Source organism: Molothrus aeneus, chromosome 8 (genome assembly GCF_037042795.1).
Source record: "Molothrus aeneus isolate 106 chromosome 8, BPBGC_Maene_1.0, whole genome shotgun sequence".
In the NCBI taxonomy this organism is placed as follows: Eukaryota; Metazoa; Chordata; class Aves; order Passeriformes; family Icteridae; genus Molothrus; species Molothrus aeneus.
Window position 1 is genome coordinate 18,537,769 of NC_089653.1, and position 12,096 is coordinate 18,549,864.

Here is a 12,096-nt window from a genome sequence, read left to right on the forward strand (position 1 = left end):
TCATTAACTAGGTGCATTTCTTCCTTGTCTTCATACTTCCACCAGCCTACACTGACCTTCCTTGAACTGATGAGTCCCTGGTTCCATCTTGCATTGGAACAAATGAAGTAGCTTCAGTAGAGCTCAGTGGAAGAAAAACACTTCAGTCCTTTTTCAGAAAAAAAATGAGAAGAGGTTTGATTAAACAAATAAAATCACAATCATATTCATTTTAATGACATTTCCCCTAGAAAGATAATTCAAAATTTATGGGCTTTATAATTTGAAATATTTACTGAGGGAAATTTCAAAACGAGATCACACTCTCTGTTGCAGTACCATCAGAGTATTGTTTGACAGAAAATAAAATGAAAGATTTCAGTTAATGCTAAATAGCATATACCCTCTTTGATTTAAGGACACTAATAACATACTATTATAACTATTATAGTATGTATACATATTATTTCTCACAGGCTTTTTTCACTGAAAATGGTGAAATAATCTAAAATTTTTAAAAGGCTTTAATTCTAAATGAAATTTTTAAATTCCCAATTTAATTTCTCTTCAGAATCTTTATTCCATGTGAAATTTCAAAAGCTATCTAAATGAGAACAACCTCCCCTAACACATACACAAACATATTTCCAAAAGTTGATATTGTCCACATGATGGCAATTCAGTCTGGCAGCCAGCTCTGCTGGTGCAGTCTGGACCTATACCATGCCTACCCCACCACTCTTAGGTCTATGTATTCTAGTGAGTATTGCAGAAAAGAGCAACATTATTTTATCCCAAATGTACTGCTGTTTGCAGTGATGAGCAATACAGGTGAGAAAATCAGAATTGTCCAGAGGGCACAATTTGGTGTCATAACAATTTGGTATTGGTTCTAACCCCTTTCCTTTGCATGTTGGTCTGAATACCTCACGGGAGTGAGGTTTGGCTCTTCTCAGATGAATTTCACTTTACTGTGGTTACAGTTGCATGTGTAGCTTCTGGATAGTGCACAGTGCTGGCTGAGGAAGTAGATGTATTCAGTCACCAATTCTGTTCTCAGTTATTCTACTGACGTCTGTAAAATGACTCTAGATTTATACCAGTGTAACTGAGAACAGAAGCTGGCCCAAAGTCAAGAACAGTCTCTCCTCTTCTCTGGCCCAGAACAAGCCGTTCGAGCCATAATTGCCAGACCAAACCCTCAAGGGGAATGGACCCATTTCCTACACTGGTTTGGTTCAGACACATGGTTTCTTTGCCTTGCTTTCCAGTGCAATGATCAAAGACCTGATGCTAGAATAGCTGAGGTCACCTTGTTCCATGCAAATCATTTCTGCCAGTGTTTGGGATTTTCACCCTAAACTGGAAAGATCCACTTCTTCATCTTCCATCTGCTGTGGTAGGTATTTGTATTTGAGTAAAGTGGTTTCCCTTTCCCCAAGCAAGAGAATTCACTTTGGTTTCCCTTTATGACTACAAAGAATTGGTGAAAGTGATCTTGTTGGATGAGGGAAACAGAGGCTGTGCTAATAGATTTAATTTTATGTCCACCTCAATTTTGAAATTGCCTTTCTTGACAGTTCAGGGAAATGTGACTTGAGCACTACTGCCTCTCTTGGAGGCAGCTCCCCTGCTTGTTGAGGGTGCTGTGATCCTACCCTGGGTCCACAAGTTAACTGCCTGACACCTTTTTGTTTGTTTTCCTAAATGAATCCATCAGTGCTGTGATCACTGAGCAGCAGCAGCTCCATACTCATTCGTGTGCTGATCCCTGCTGCCATGGAGGATTTTCAGCAATATCCAAGGGACCTCACTGAGGCCTCACTCGGGCCAGGGAGGAGCTGCCATGGCTGGGAGTGCTGCCTCAGCTTGATGACATAAAGCTGAAGAGACCTTTTTCCATCCAGAGCTCTCATCTGGTTATGAACTCCTGTGTGTGCCATGAACAAATATGAACCAATGAAACAAAGTCATGAATTAATTAGGGATTCTCCTATTTCCCATGGCAAGGAGCATTAACTATTCATTGTCATTATGAGCCCCTGGAAACTTAAAGAAGTAGCATGTGTGTAAGTAGAGCATGCTGCTGAATAAACATCAGCCAGCAGTCACCACAGGGCTCTGAGTTTTGAGCTGGAGCCATGGATGGATAGAGAGTGCCACATGAAGAAACCAGCTCACAAAGATTAAAAAAAAAATCTTTCCTTCTCTTCTCATTCTCATGGGTAAAGCTGTGCTGCTGACTTCAGACTGCTATGCAACTCCCAGAGGGTGCTGCCAAAATGCCACTGTGATGTCTCATGGCATAACCCTTCAGCCAAATACCAGCCCAAGGGGTGGGGGAACCAACTGGCCCTTTATATATTGCAGCAGCAGTGATGTCATATGCTCCAGCCAAGTTTGCTGGTTTGCCCAGCTCCTGTCTAGTGAAAAAAAAAGCTGACATTCAGTCTGTGCCAAGCCAGGAATAGTATCTGTAATTTAACCTCCTCATCACAACTTGCTGGGCACTTAAGAGAAACACTGAAAAAAGCCACCTATTTAAAAGAGAGAGGAGGTTGATTTCTGAATTAAACTGCTTGAAATCTGTGTTCATGCAAACTTTTTCAGTAGCTCATATCAGATGATGCCTACCGCTAAGACCTCACACATTTCTCAGCATTTCCAAGCGGTTTCAGATGCCCAGCATTGCCTTCCTTTTTCTTTAACATAGACTAAATTCAGACGTCCTTAAATGTTTGAACCAGCTGAATCCTGACCTAAGCTCAAATACTGCACCTTGCTTGTTAGCAGCTGTATTTGTCCAAAAAGATAAAGAAATGGGACTTTACCAGGTTATTAAACCAGTCAGGAACAGCTTCTTTGCCTAAGAAGTTGATACAAGGAATTTATATAATATATAAGAATAATAAGAAGTTGTATACAAGGAATAACTACATCAGTACAATGCTGCTGTTTCCATCCAGTCCCAGGAATGGTCTGCACCTTGAACACTTGGTGCAGATGCAGCTTTTCCAGCTTGAAACATTAGACTTTACAAGCACTCACATTATGTCCAGACAAGACAAGGATTGTCACAAGGGTTTCAGGGACACTGGCAGTCACTATTCTTTCCTTCATCAGTGGCGCCGAGTTGTTTTTGTAACTGTGACTCTATCTAGGAAAATAATTGCTGAGATTACATCATGATCTCCATGCTTATAGTTACTCTACTCACTTTTCAGCAAAAGTTCTCAGTTTACAGGGGACAATATATTTCTCCAGAACTCCGTCCTTGAGATCTGAAAGCCAAGATTCCTCCTAGTTCAAGCTTCACCACCACTAAGCACTGATAAACATTGTGCTACTGGAAAGTAGTCAGCAGCCCTGTTAATGAGTGAGACAGAACTTAATCACCATCTCCCATGTCTGTGTTGGCTTTGCACTGTTAAGAGTACCACAGAAGCAGTAAAACTGTAATTTAACCTCTGAGCAAAGAGAGAACTGACTGTACATCTCTGGAGTGAGGATACCCTTTTACATCTGGCTGTAACCAGACGTAGCACTGTTTGTTGTTTGCTTGCTTTTCCTTTAGTTTAACTTTTTTTTTACCCACACATCTTACAACAAAAAACTGTAATTGGTACAGGCTTATCCCTAAACACAGAACTGCCATTCCTCAGGTGAGGTGCAGGACACAATCTCAGTGGGTGACTGCCACTTTTGCCAGTAGGTTTTGAATATCACAAGCTGACTCAAAAGTTTCCTTTGAGAAGACTGTACTATCTGCATTACCTCGGGGCCAGACAGTTCTCCTTGTAGGAAATTGATATTTTCTTGCAAAGATTAGGCAAACTGGTCTGAACTTTGGGGGTTTCCACAGAAGAATGGCAGCAATTCATGTTCACCATGGCTGAGCTTTCCTTTAGCATCTCCAGCCTCTTGTTCATGCATGGAAGCAAAAAGATATTTTGTTTACTGCCCCTTACCATGTCAGCTGTTCACCTTTCATCTCCTTTACCACAGGGATGGTGAAAACCAAGGACTTTCAAACCTCAGCTGCTTTAGTTCCAAGTTGACCAGATTGACATCTGTATTTGTTGACAGTAGAAATCCATATACAGGTGGAGTGGAGGCATGTATTTTCCTCTCAGTCCCTCTGAAAGGGTGGCACAACAGGGAAGAATTCTTCTTTTTAGCCTGGAGTCGTCACCCAGCCTTTGCGAAGGGCAGAATGCCAGGAAATCATTGCTCACTCAGCTGCCAGTCCCTGCTGGGACTACCAGAGTGTGCTGGAGATTGTGACAGTTGTTTGCTAGGAACCTGACTGTTCTCCACAAAACCCAGCAGGTATTTGGTTATTGTCACTCTGGGATGGACAGCTGTCTCTTTTTGTAAGAAATCCTGTAAATCAGCCCTAAAATGGTTGTAAAATGGAAGTGAATAAATGAACAAAACAAAATCCTCAGATCATGCAAACAAATACCTTTGTTTTCAAATTGCAGAGTTCACTTAGGATCAAAAAAATGCTGAAGGCCAGAGACATCCTGGGACATTGCTTCTGTGGAATCTACATCACTGGACTATTTCTACCTCCTCACTAAAGATGGTCAGAAAAGAAGCCAAATACAAGTATGAGAGTGAGTTCTAAAAACAAGAAGCAAAATTATAAGGCAGGTATGTACTTTATTTCTAATTTATATAACAGTTAAGAATCAAAACCAGGAGCAGGATGACCTTTCATTTGTCTTCTCTTTTTTCTTGCTGCATTGTACACAAGGATGTATGTCTGTGAGGGGAGTGAAACTCATGTTTGAAAAATCTTTGTACAAAGTAAGATGGAGAAGCTCTGTTAGGCTTATTTTATTTGTGGTGTAAATCTATTGTAGTTATGCATAAGTCATTGGAATTGCATGGCTGGAAGGATAGGATCTAAATTCACTGTGATACTTGGAGTCTAAAAATAGGTTGGCTGAGAGTCTTTTATTTAGAAAAGGAAGGTGAGGAGTGTTTTCATTTGAAGAAACAACTGAGCCAGAGTAATTTAGCTGATTAAACTTAGTTCCTCTTACCTTTCATACTTTGACCAGCACTGGTTCATCATAGAGAAAAACAGGTCCTTTCCAAGAGTTTCACTGAGATGGACCAAGGTGGAATCAGAGATTTGGACACCTGGAGAGGCTGGAATCTAGATCTGAATTTCATTGCTCAGTTCTACAAGCTGAATCAGTGGATTCAAGCCTGAGATGTAGATGTCTTCTACTGTAGACGTGAACTGTGGTGTTTCAGCTCATCACAAGTTCATAATGCCACTGTAAGGAGGAAATGGAGACACAAACTGGACTTGCGTTAAAGTTTTAGCCAGTTCTGGGGTATGCTTTTAAACTGAGTCTCCCTGCAGTTAGTCAAAACTCTGCTCAAGTCCTCAAATATGAGAATAAACATCTAAAAAAATTACAGAGAAACTATGAGAAATTTTAGCATAGAGATTTCAAGTACAGCCAAAGGGTCTGTGTTTGTTTTCACTTGTTCAATTAAAAGATTCCCCCATCCTGTGTTCAGACGGGAGATACACAAAAACCTCAGTACTGTGGGCCCTGACTGTGTGTCATAATCAGCCTGTGGTATCTTATAATTGTGTTGAATGGGTTACCTTTAGCTCTCAGCAGTGCTGGAGATGAAATCAAATGTTCCCTGTGCTACTGTAGTGGGCCTGCTGCAGTCCCTGGGGCACTCCTGCCTTCTGCTGGCTAAGCTGATGTTGGCAGCCTCTGCGGTCCAACAGACCAACACAACCCAACTGTATCCTGCTATGAATGCCTAAATTGTACCCCAGCACTCTTTGTCTGGAACATGCACAGTAATCCTTTTTACCTGTAGTGCCATTCTGTTTTCTAAGACAAGGGTTGTGTTCATGGCAATTATCATGACAAAGCTGTGACAATTTTAAGTTTTACTGACTTTTCTTTCATTTTGGACTTTGTGTGCAATGATGTACTCAGTGACAAATTTTTTTAAGCAACTTTTGTTGCTAATTCTTCCTGGCCAAAAATGGCTAGCCTCCTTTTCTAAATGGATGCACAGCACTAAGAAGTGTTTATGGTTGGAGGTATGGAAAGGGAAGTACTTGAAATTTGTTTCTTATGACCTTGTTTAAGAGCTCAAAAAACTATATAAGATGAAAGCACTTTTTTTAATGGCTCTTTCCAGAAATTAAACTATCTACCATGAGCAACTTGAATTTATCAAAATAACAGTGATTTTTTAATGTTTTTCATTGTGTTGCTACCATCACAAAATTAGTCAGTGACTGATAAATCTGGAAAATGCTCTCTGTCTAATAGTGTTAATATAGAAAAATGGTAATTTGTAATTTTTGGCTTTACAGAGAAGAAAGTTTCCTTCAGCTATTCTGTAAGATGAGTCAATGTGCAGCAGCACCACCTGGAAGAATGGCTTTGTGCTTGTGAATTGCAAACAGCTGGATCTGCCTCACAAAGTCACCTGCCTATTCAACATCTGAAATTAATCCTTTGGATACTTCACCCATGACTCTCATGAACAATGCAGGGAAATAAGAAACATACAGAAGGACACAGTGATTCCTCAAGTATTGGGAGTCTCCTGGATGACACAGACAGAGAAGTGAGCAGCCTCACAGCTCGGGCTTTCAAAAGTTTGTGTGTAGCAGAACTTGAAGACCCTTACAATGAACCAGAACTTTCCATTTCACCTGACTTTGCCCTCCAGTTGTCTGCTAAAATTCACTCAGGGGCATTAAACCATGACATCAAGAAAAGCAATGTCTGTGACAAGCTAACAGCAAGAAACAATGAACATACAATATGGGCTTCTACATTCCAGCAGTTACCTAGGTGTGCTTCAGAAGAGAAGAGGATTGCTAAAAACAACACCTTTGCCATGGAAAGGAAATTGGGCTTGCCAGTCCCTGGTTCAAGGAACAATAAGCATGTTTCAAAAGTGTCCTCATTGATTAAGACATTTGACAAGACTGCAGACCAAGGGTCAGGAAGTTCTCTGATAACAAATAAGCAGCCCATTAAGAATAGCTTTCAAAAATACAAAATAAATCAGGGCAATGATACTGCTTCCTGGGATGATACAGAGATTTTAAGCATCCACAAGGAACTTTCTGAATTTTCTGAGGCTAGTCAAAGTAGCCACTGCCTCAGTGGCAAACATGAGCCACAGAGAAGACCTAATAAAATAGACCTGAGTTATGGGGACTCTGATGGTTATTATCCTGTGCTGATTGAGATGTCAAAAGTAGCCAAGTCAAATTTTTCCCATTCTTCTAAGAAGGCTTTAAAAAACAGAAACTTGAAAGTTAGTGAGCCAGCAAAAAAAGGTAGTTTTCTTCACAGTGAGAATAGTGCTTTTGAATCATGGAATGTTCATCATAAAAAAATGACAGAAAAAGAGGAATTTGTTGACATAAAAATGGAAAAGGAAGGTCTTGCATACCTGGAAGAATCACCATTTGTTAAAGGATCCCACACAGGTGGACATAAATTGTCACCTGCCACAACCACTGTTGCTAAGAAGAAAGAGAAAGATTTTCAGATGAAGCCAACTCTACAAGAAGCTTCTTTCTCTCTCCGAGTCGTACCTCAGGGTCCCCACCCTTTAGAAACCAAATTCCCTGTTGTTTTCCCTCCCACCCCTCCCCCTAGGAACCATGTACCCCAGGGTCCCCCTCGGCCACCCCCTGCCCCACCAGCTCCTCCTCTCCCACCCCCCTGCCATCCCCCAGCACCCCCTAGCCCTGAAGCCCCTCCTGTGCCACCACCCCCAGTGCCAGCTCGACTGTCCCCCACTGCCTTGTCCCAAGCCTCTGTGTCACCCCAGTCTGTGTCCTATAGCATGGTTTCACCCTCACTCAGGTTTGAGACACCCAGTCCTCCTCCACCAAAACCCCAGGCCACCTTAGCTGAGGAGGAATCCCAGAGCCCCCAGCTGGGCAATGCCTGCCCACCCTGGAGGAGACAGAGGACTACAGAAAGGGCAGCAGGGAAGAGACAGGCTCCAAAGGAGAAGGTCACAGACAGCCACAGGACCTCATTGTCTGAAAAGGTGACTGGTGCTGACCCTGGTCTGCATGTGGCTCCTCTGGCTAAGCAGGCAAACTCCCCTGGATCCATCAGCCCCTCTTTCAACATCAGCGAACTCCTAACACCTGTCATACCACCAAAACAGGAGGGGGACACTGCTGAAAGGGAGCTGATCCCACTGACACCTCCTCCCACAGAGAGCACGGCCTCAAGAGACAATGAGGAGAGCACCTTGGATGATTACAGGTCCTGGGATAGTTGCAGGTTGACAGCATCAAGTCTGTTATTTAACTTAAAGGATGTGCGCAAACGTGTTAAAAGCATTTATACCCCTTCTCCCCTGTTAAGGGCCTTGGAGGAGAAAAATAAAACCAGGGAAAATATGCAGGAGAGTACAAAAATGGATGCCTCATTCTCAATTTCACCTGACAAAAGCGAGAAAAATATTACAGAGAAAGATGAATTGAGTGATATAGCTTATGTATTGTCTAGCAGCGTTCATGAAAATGACAATAAAACCGATTTAACTGGACACTTCACAGGCAATTATCTGACTTTGAGTTCACCCCAGACAACAGAGGCCCTTCCATTTTACCAAACTGGAGACAGCATGAAGCAAGACAATTCAAAACACCAAGATCTGGTTAAAAACATAGAGGATGATGAAAATTTCCCCTCGTTCAGACATGAATCAAATGAACTTGACTTAGGAAAACATCAGCAGTATACAGCACAGAGACCATTCAGCAGAGACAGTGTAGATAAGAAAGCTGGGCAGCCCATGCAAAATCACAATGTTCAGGGTGAGGAAAATGAAAGACAAGCTGCTATTCAGAATGAAAATTTTGCCTTCAAAACACTCCTGAACCAACTCCCACCAGCAGAAGATGAGCCTTACAGTGGCACCCAAACCAACATTGTGGTACCTGGCCATGAAGCACGAGGCAAAAGAAGCACTAGTTCCTCAGAGCAATCCTTCGTCTCCACAGTGGAGCAGCCACTTCAGGAAGAGCCATTTCTGCCAGTGCCCCTGATGGAGCAGACGTGCCTCCAAGAAAGCCAGAGGACTGACAGTGAAACGGGTTCAGGAAGTAAGAAAATACACAAGGAGAGAGGGAAAGAGGTTGGGGAAGATGAACTGGAATATTGTGCTTGTATCAGCCCTGGTACTGGTGCAGCAGAGAAGAGGGAGGGAAGTGTTACTGAGAATGAACAGAGGAGCTTGATGAAAGAGAAGCTAGGGAGAGAGAAAAGGGAAGAGGCCGACAGCACAAATTCTGCATCCGACAGTATTAGAGACATGTCCATCCCCAGGTCTGAGGAACCACAAACACCATCGTCTTCAAGCTCAACCAAACCCAGTCTGTTTATGATTAAAGATAACACATTCAGGTCGCCTCAGGTGATAAGGGCTGTCAAGCTGCCCCTACTCCGGTCATTCTCCCTGGATGACTCAGTGAGCAGCAGTTATAGGGAAATGGAACGTAGGTTTATGTCCCCAGCAGTTTACAACAGGCGGCACCGAAACATGTTGCATGCCCAGGAGGTCGGCTGGTGGGCATCGAGACACAGAGGGCAGCAGAATGTGAGAGATGGAGCAACTGACAAAGAAAAAGAAGCCAGTGAGTCTGTATCTACTTCAGTAACAGTGGATCCCAGTCTTCTGGAAAATACAGAGAGCTTTTCATTTGGAAAACTGACAGAAGAAGATGAAAAGATTTATGTGTTGTTAAATAAATTTGGGAAAATGGATGAGGAAAGTGTCTGTAGGAGTGAAAAGAAGCCTACAAAGGCAAGACACAGCTTAGAACAGCCAATTATAGGTCTGGAAAATGACCAAGCACAAAACAACCGCAGCTATCCTGCCGAAAGAAAGAAAAATTACTTCAAGAATCATCATTTATCTAACCGCAAAGGGGGCTCTTGCGCTAAAAAAATAATCACTAGGCAGACAATTTCTCCTGTGACTGGCTCCATGTTAGAGGACCACACATGTTCTTCCGTATCCAATGACACTTTAGAGGATATCCTGCATACAGAAGGTGCACCTTTGTTAGACAATCTTTCATGCCCTGCTGTTAGAAGCCCCAGGTCAGGAAACATGATGCACTCTCTTGCTGCTAGTTCATTGTCAGATAAACCAACTATTTCTGGCCTTAGAGAGACAGGGGATGTAACAAATCCTGCCTTGTTGAACATGGCACTAGAGAGGCAAGCTTATATGCCTGCAGAAGAGATAATCAATTCTGCACAGAGCAATCTACTTTTGGATGTCACAGGGGAAGATGGGAGACTGGAGTCCAGGGGACTTGGTGGGAGACCAGCAGGCAAGCCACCCACTGTGCCACCAAAAACAGAAAAGGCTCTGCGTCGGGCTAAAAAGCTGGCAAACAAGAGGAAAAAGGTGCAAGAGCAGCAGAAAAACCATCAGACTGAACATGCAGATGCTGTAGGGAGAAAGTCTACTCATTCTGGAGAGACAACAGCATCTGCTTCATCCTTAGTATATTCTCCCCTTCATCCTCCCCTTCACTCAACTTTTACTCCCACAGAAACCACTCCTGGGAAATCTAGACTTGCACCAGCAGCAAGCTCTTCACCCTCTTCAACCCAGCGTAAACTCCTCCAGGACCCTGACTCTGGTCAATACTACGTAGTTGATTTACCAGCTGAAGTTAATGTAAAGACATTTTATGACCCAGAAACAGGCAAATATGTTCAAGTCTCAGTCCCTTCCTTGGAACAGAACTTACACCAGTCCATCTCTTCAGAAATGAAGAGTTCTCCCTATGCCTCCTACCCTAGAGTGCTGCCTTTACCAGCCTCATCGGTAGCTGTGCTGAAATCACCTTCTCAGCTCTCTGAACCTGCCTGGTCAGTGCCTGCTGCACCAGAACCAGCTGAACTACCTGAAGATGGCCAGCAGGACTACAGATACCCTGAGTCTGTGGATACTGAACCAGCCTCCTACTCCTACCATCAAGATGCTGGAGAAACTCAAGTTCACTTAGGCAAGGATGTGAGCCCAACCCAAAATACTAGCATTGTCACCCTCACCAATTTAGATGATTTTGCTGCTGAAGGACTATCTTGAAAACTGAAGTGACAAAACATGCCAGCTAGTGTTTTTTAAGAACTGTTTGGACAGACACATGCACACAAAAGCACATGCAGATTTGATATTTGTACAACACTTTGTCTGAATCTCATTGTGGTTTGGGTGGGAAAGGAAAAGAAAGCTGTTCATGTTGAAAGATGCAAGAAGAGAAATTGAGTAAGCACCAAATTATCAGTGAGATGAAGGGGCAATGCCAGCTAGACAAATACATTTGACAATGTAAAGCCACTGCTTGCTGCTGCTGCTGCTTTGTCATTAAGAAGGCTGGGATAGCCAAAGCAAGTGTCCTGTTGCCCAGATGTGTTGCATGATACATGACACTAAATAAAATCTTTGAGACCATCCTATGCATCCTATGAGACCTAGAACTGATGCTGCATCTACTGAACTTTCCTCACTCACTGCCTTTGAACTATATTGACAGGTAGAAAGTCTGTGGCTACAAATATGCCATATATGCAAGATCCATTTTTTGCACACTTTGATTGCCCCGATGTCATTGACAAGAAGATGGTATACTGGATGCACAATATAACAGCCATGTCAAAAAAAACCCTTTTAAACAACCAGAATACAGTTGCAGCTGCTCTAGATTTCCCATATACTTTTGCAGTGCCCACTAATATGCTGCTGAATTCTTTATATTTCTTGATAATATCCAAATAGGTTCCCCCAGAGTCAGGGTTTATTTATAATGCAATTTAAAACTTCAGGTTATCTTGATACTTGGCCTAATATTTTGGTGAGCGGCAAGGTTGAATGAAATCCCACAACAGTATTTAATTGTTCCTTAGGACAAGAAATTCGTAGCTATCGTAAATGAAATGTGTTTTGTTTTCAGGCTCCCACTGAAACATGAAACTAACTTTTAAAACCTGAAAAACGTACCTAAGTTTGATCTTGTGAATCCTGTGATTTAATACAAACAAACAACATATTCAGAACGTC

The 12,096-nt window shown here is 42.5% G+C and overlaps 1 protein-coding gene across 1 annotated transcript; it reads left to right on the forward strand.

The window, feature by feature from the left end:
• Positions 1-6,522: 6,522 nt before the first annotated feature.
• On the forward strand, positions 6,523-11,124 carry C8H10orf71 (chromosome 8 C10orf71 homolog). Its single transcript, XM_066555105.1, has one exon. The coding sequence runs from the start codon at positions 6,523-6,525 to the stop codon at positions 11,122-11,124; it is 4,602 nt and encodes a 1,533-aa protein (XP_066411202.1).
• The last annotated feature ends 972 nt before the right edge of the window (positions 11,125-12,096 follow it).

Excerpts from the sequence above, each read along its gene's own strand:
- C8H10orf71 (XM_066555105.1), top strand. The coding sequence starts at position 6,523 with ATGCAGGGAAATAAGAAACATACAGAAGGACACAGTGATTCCTCAAGT.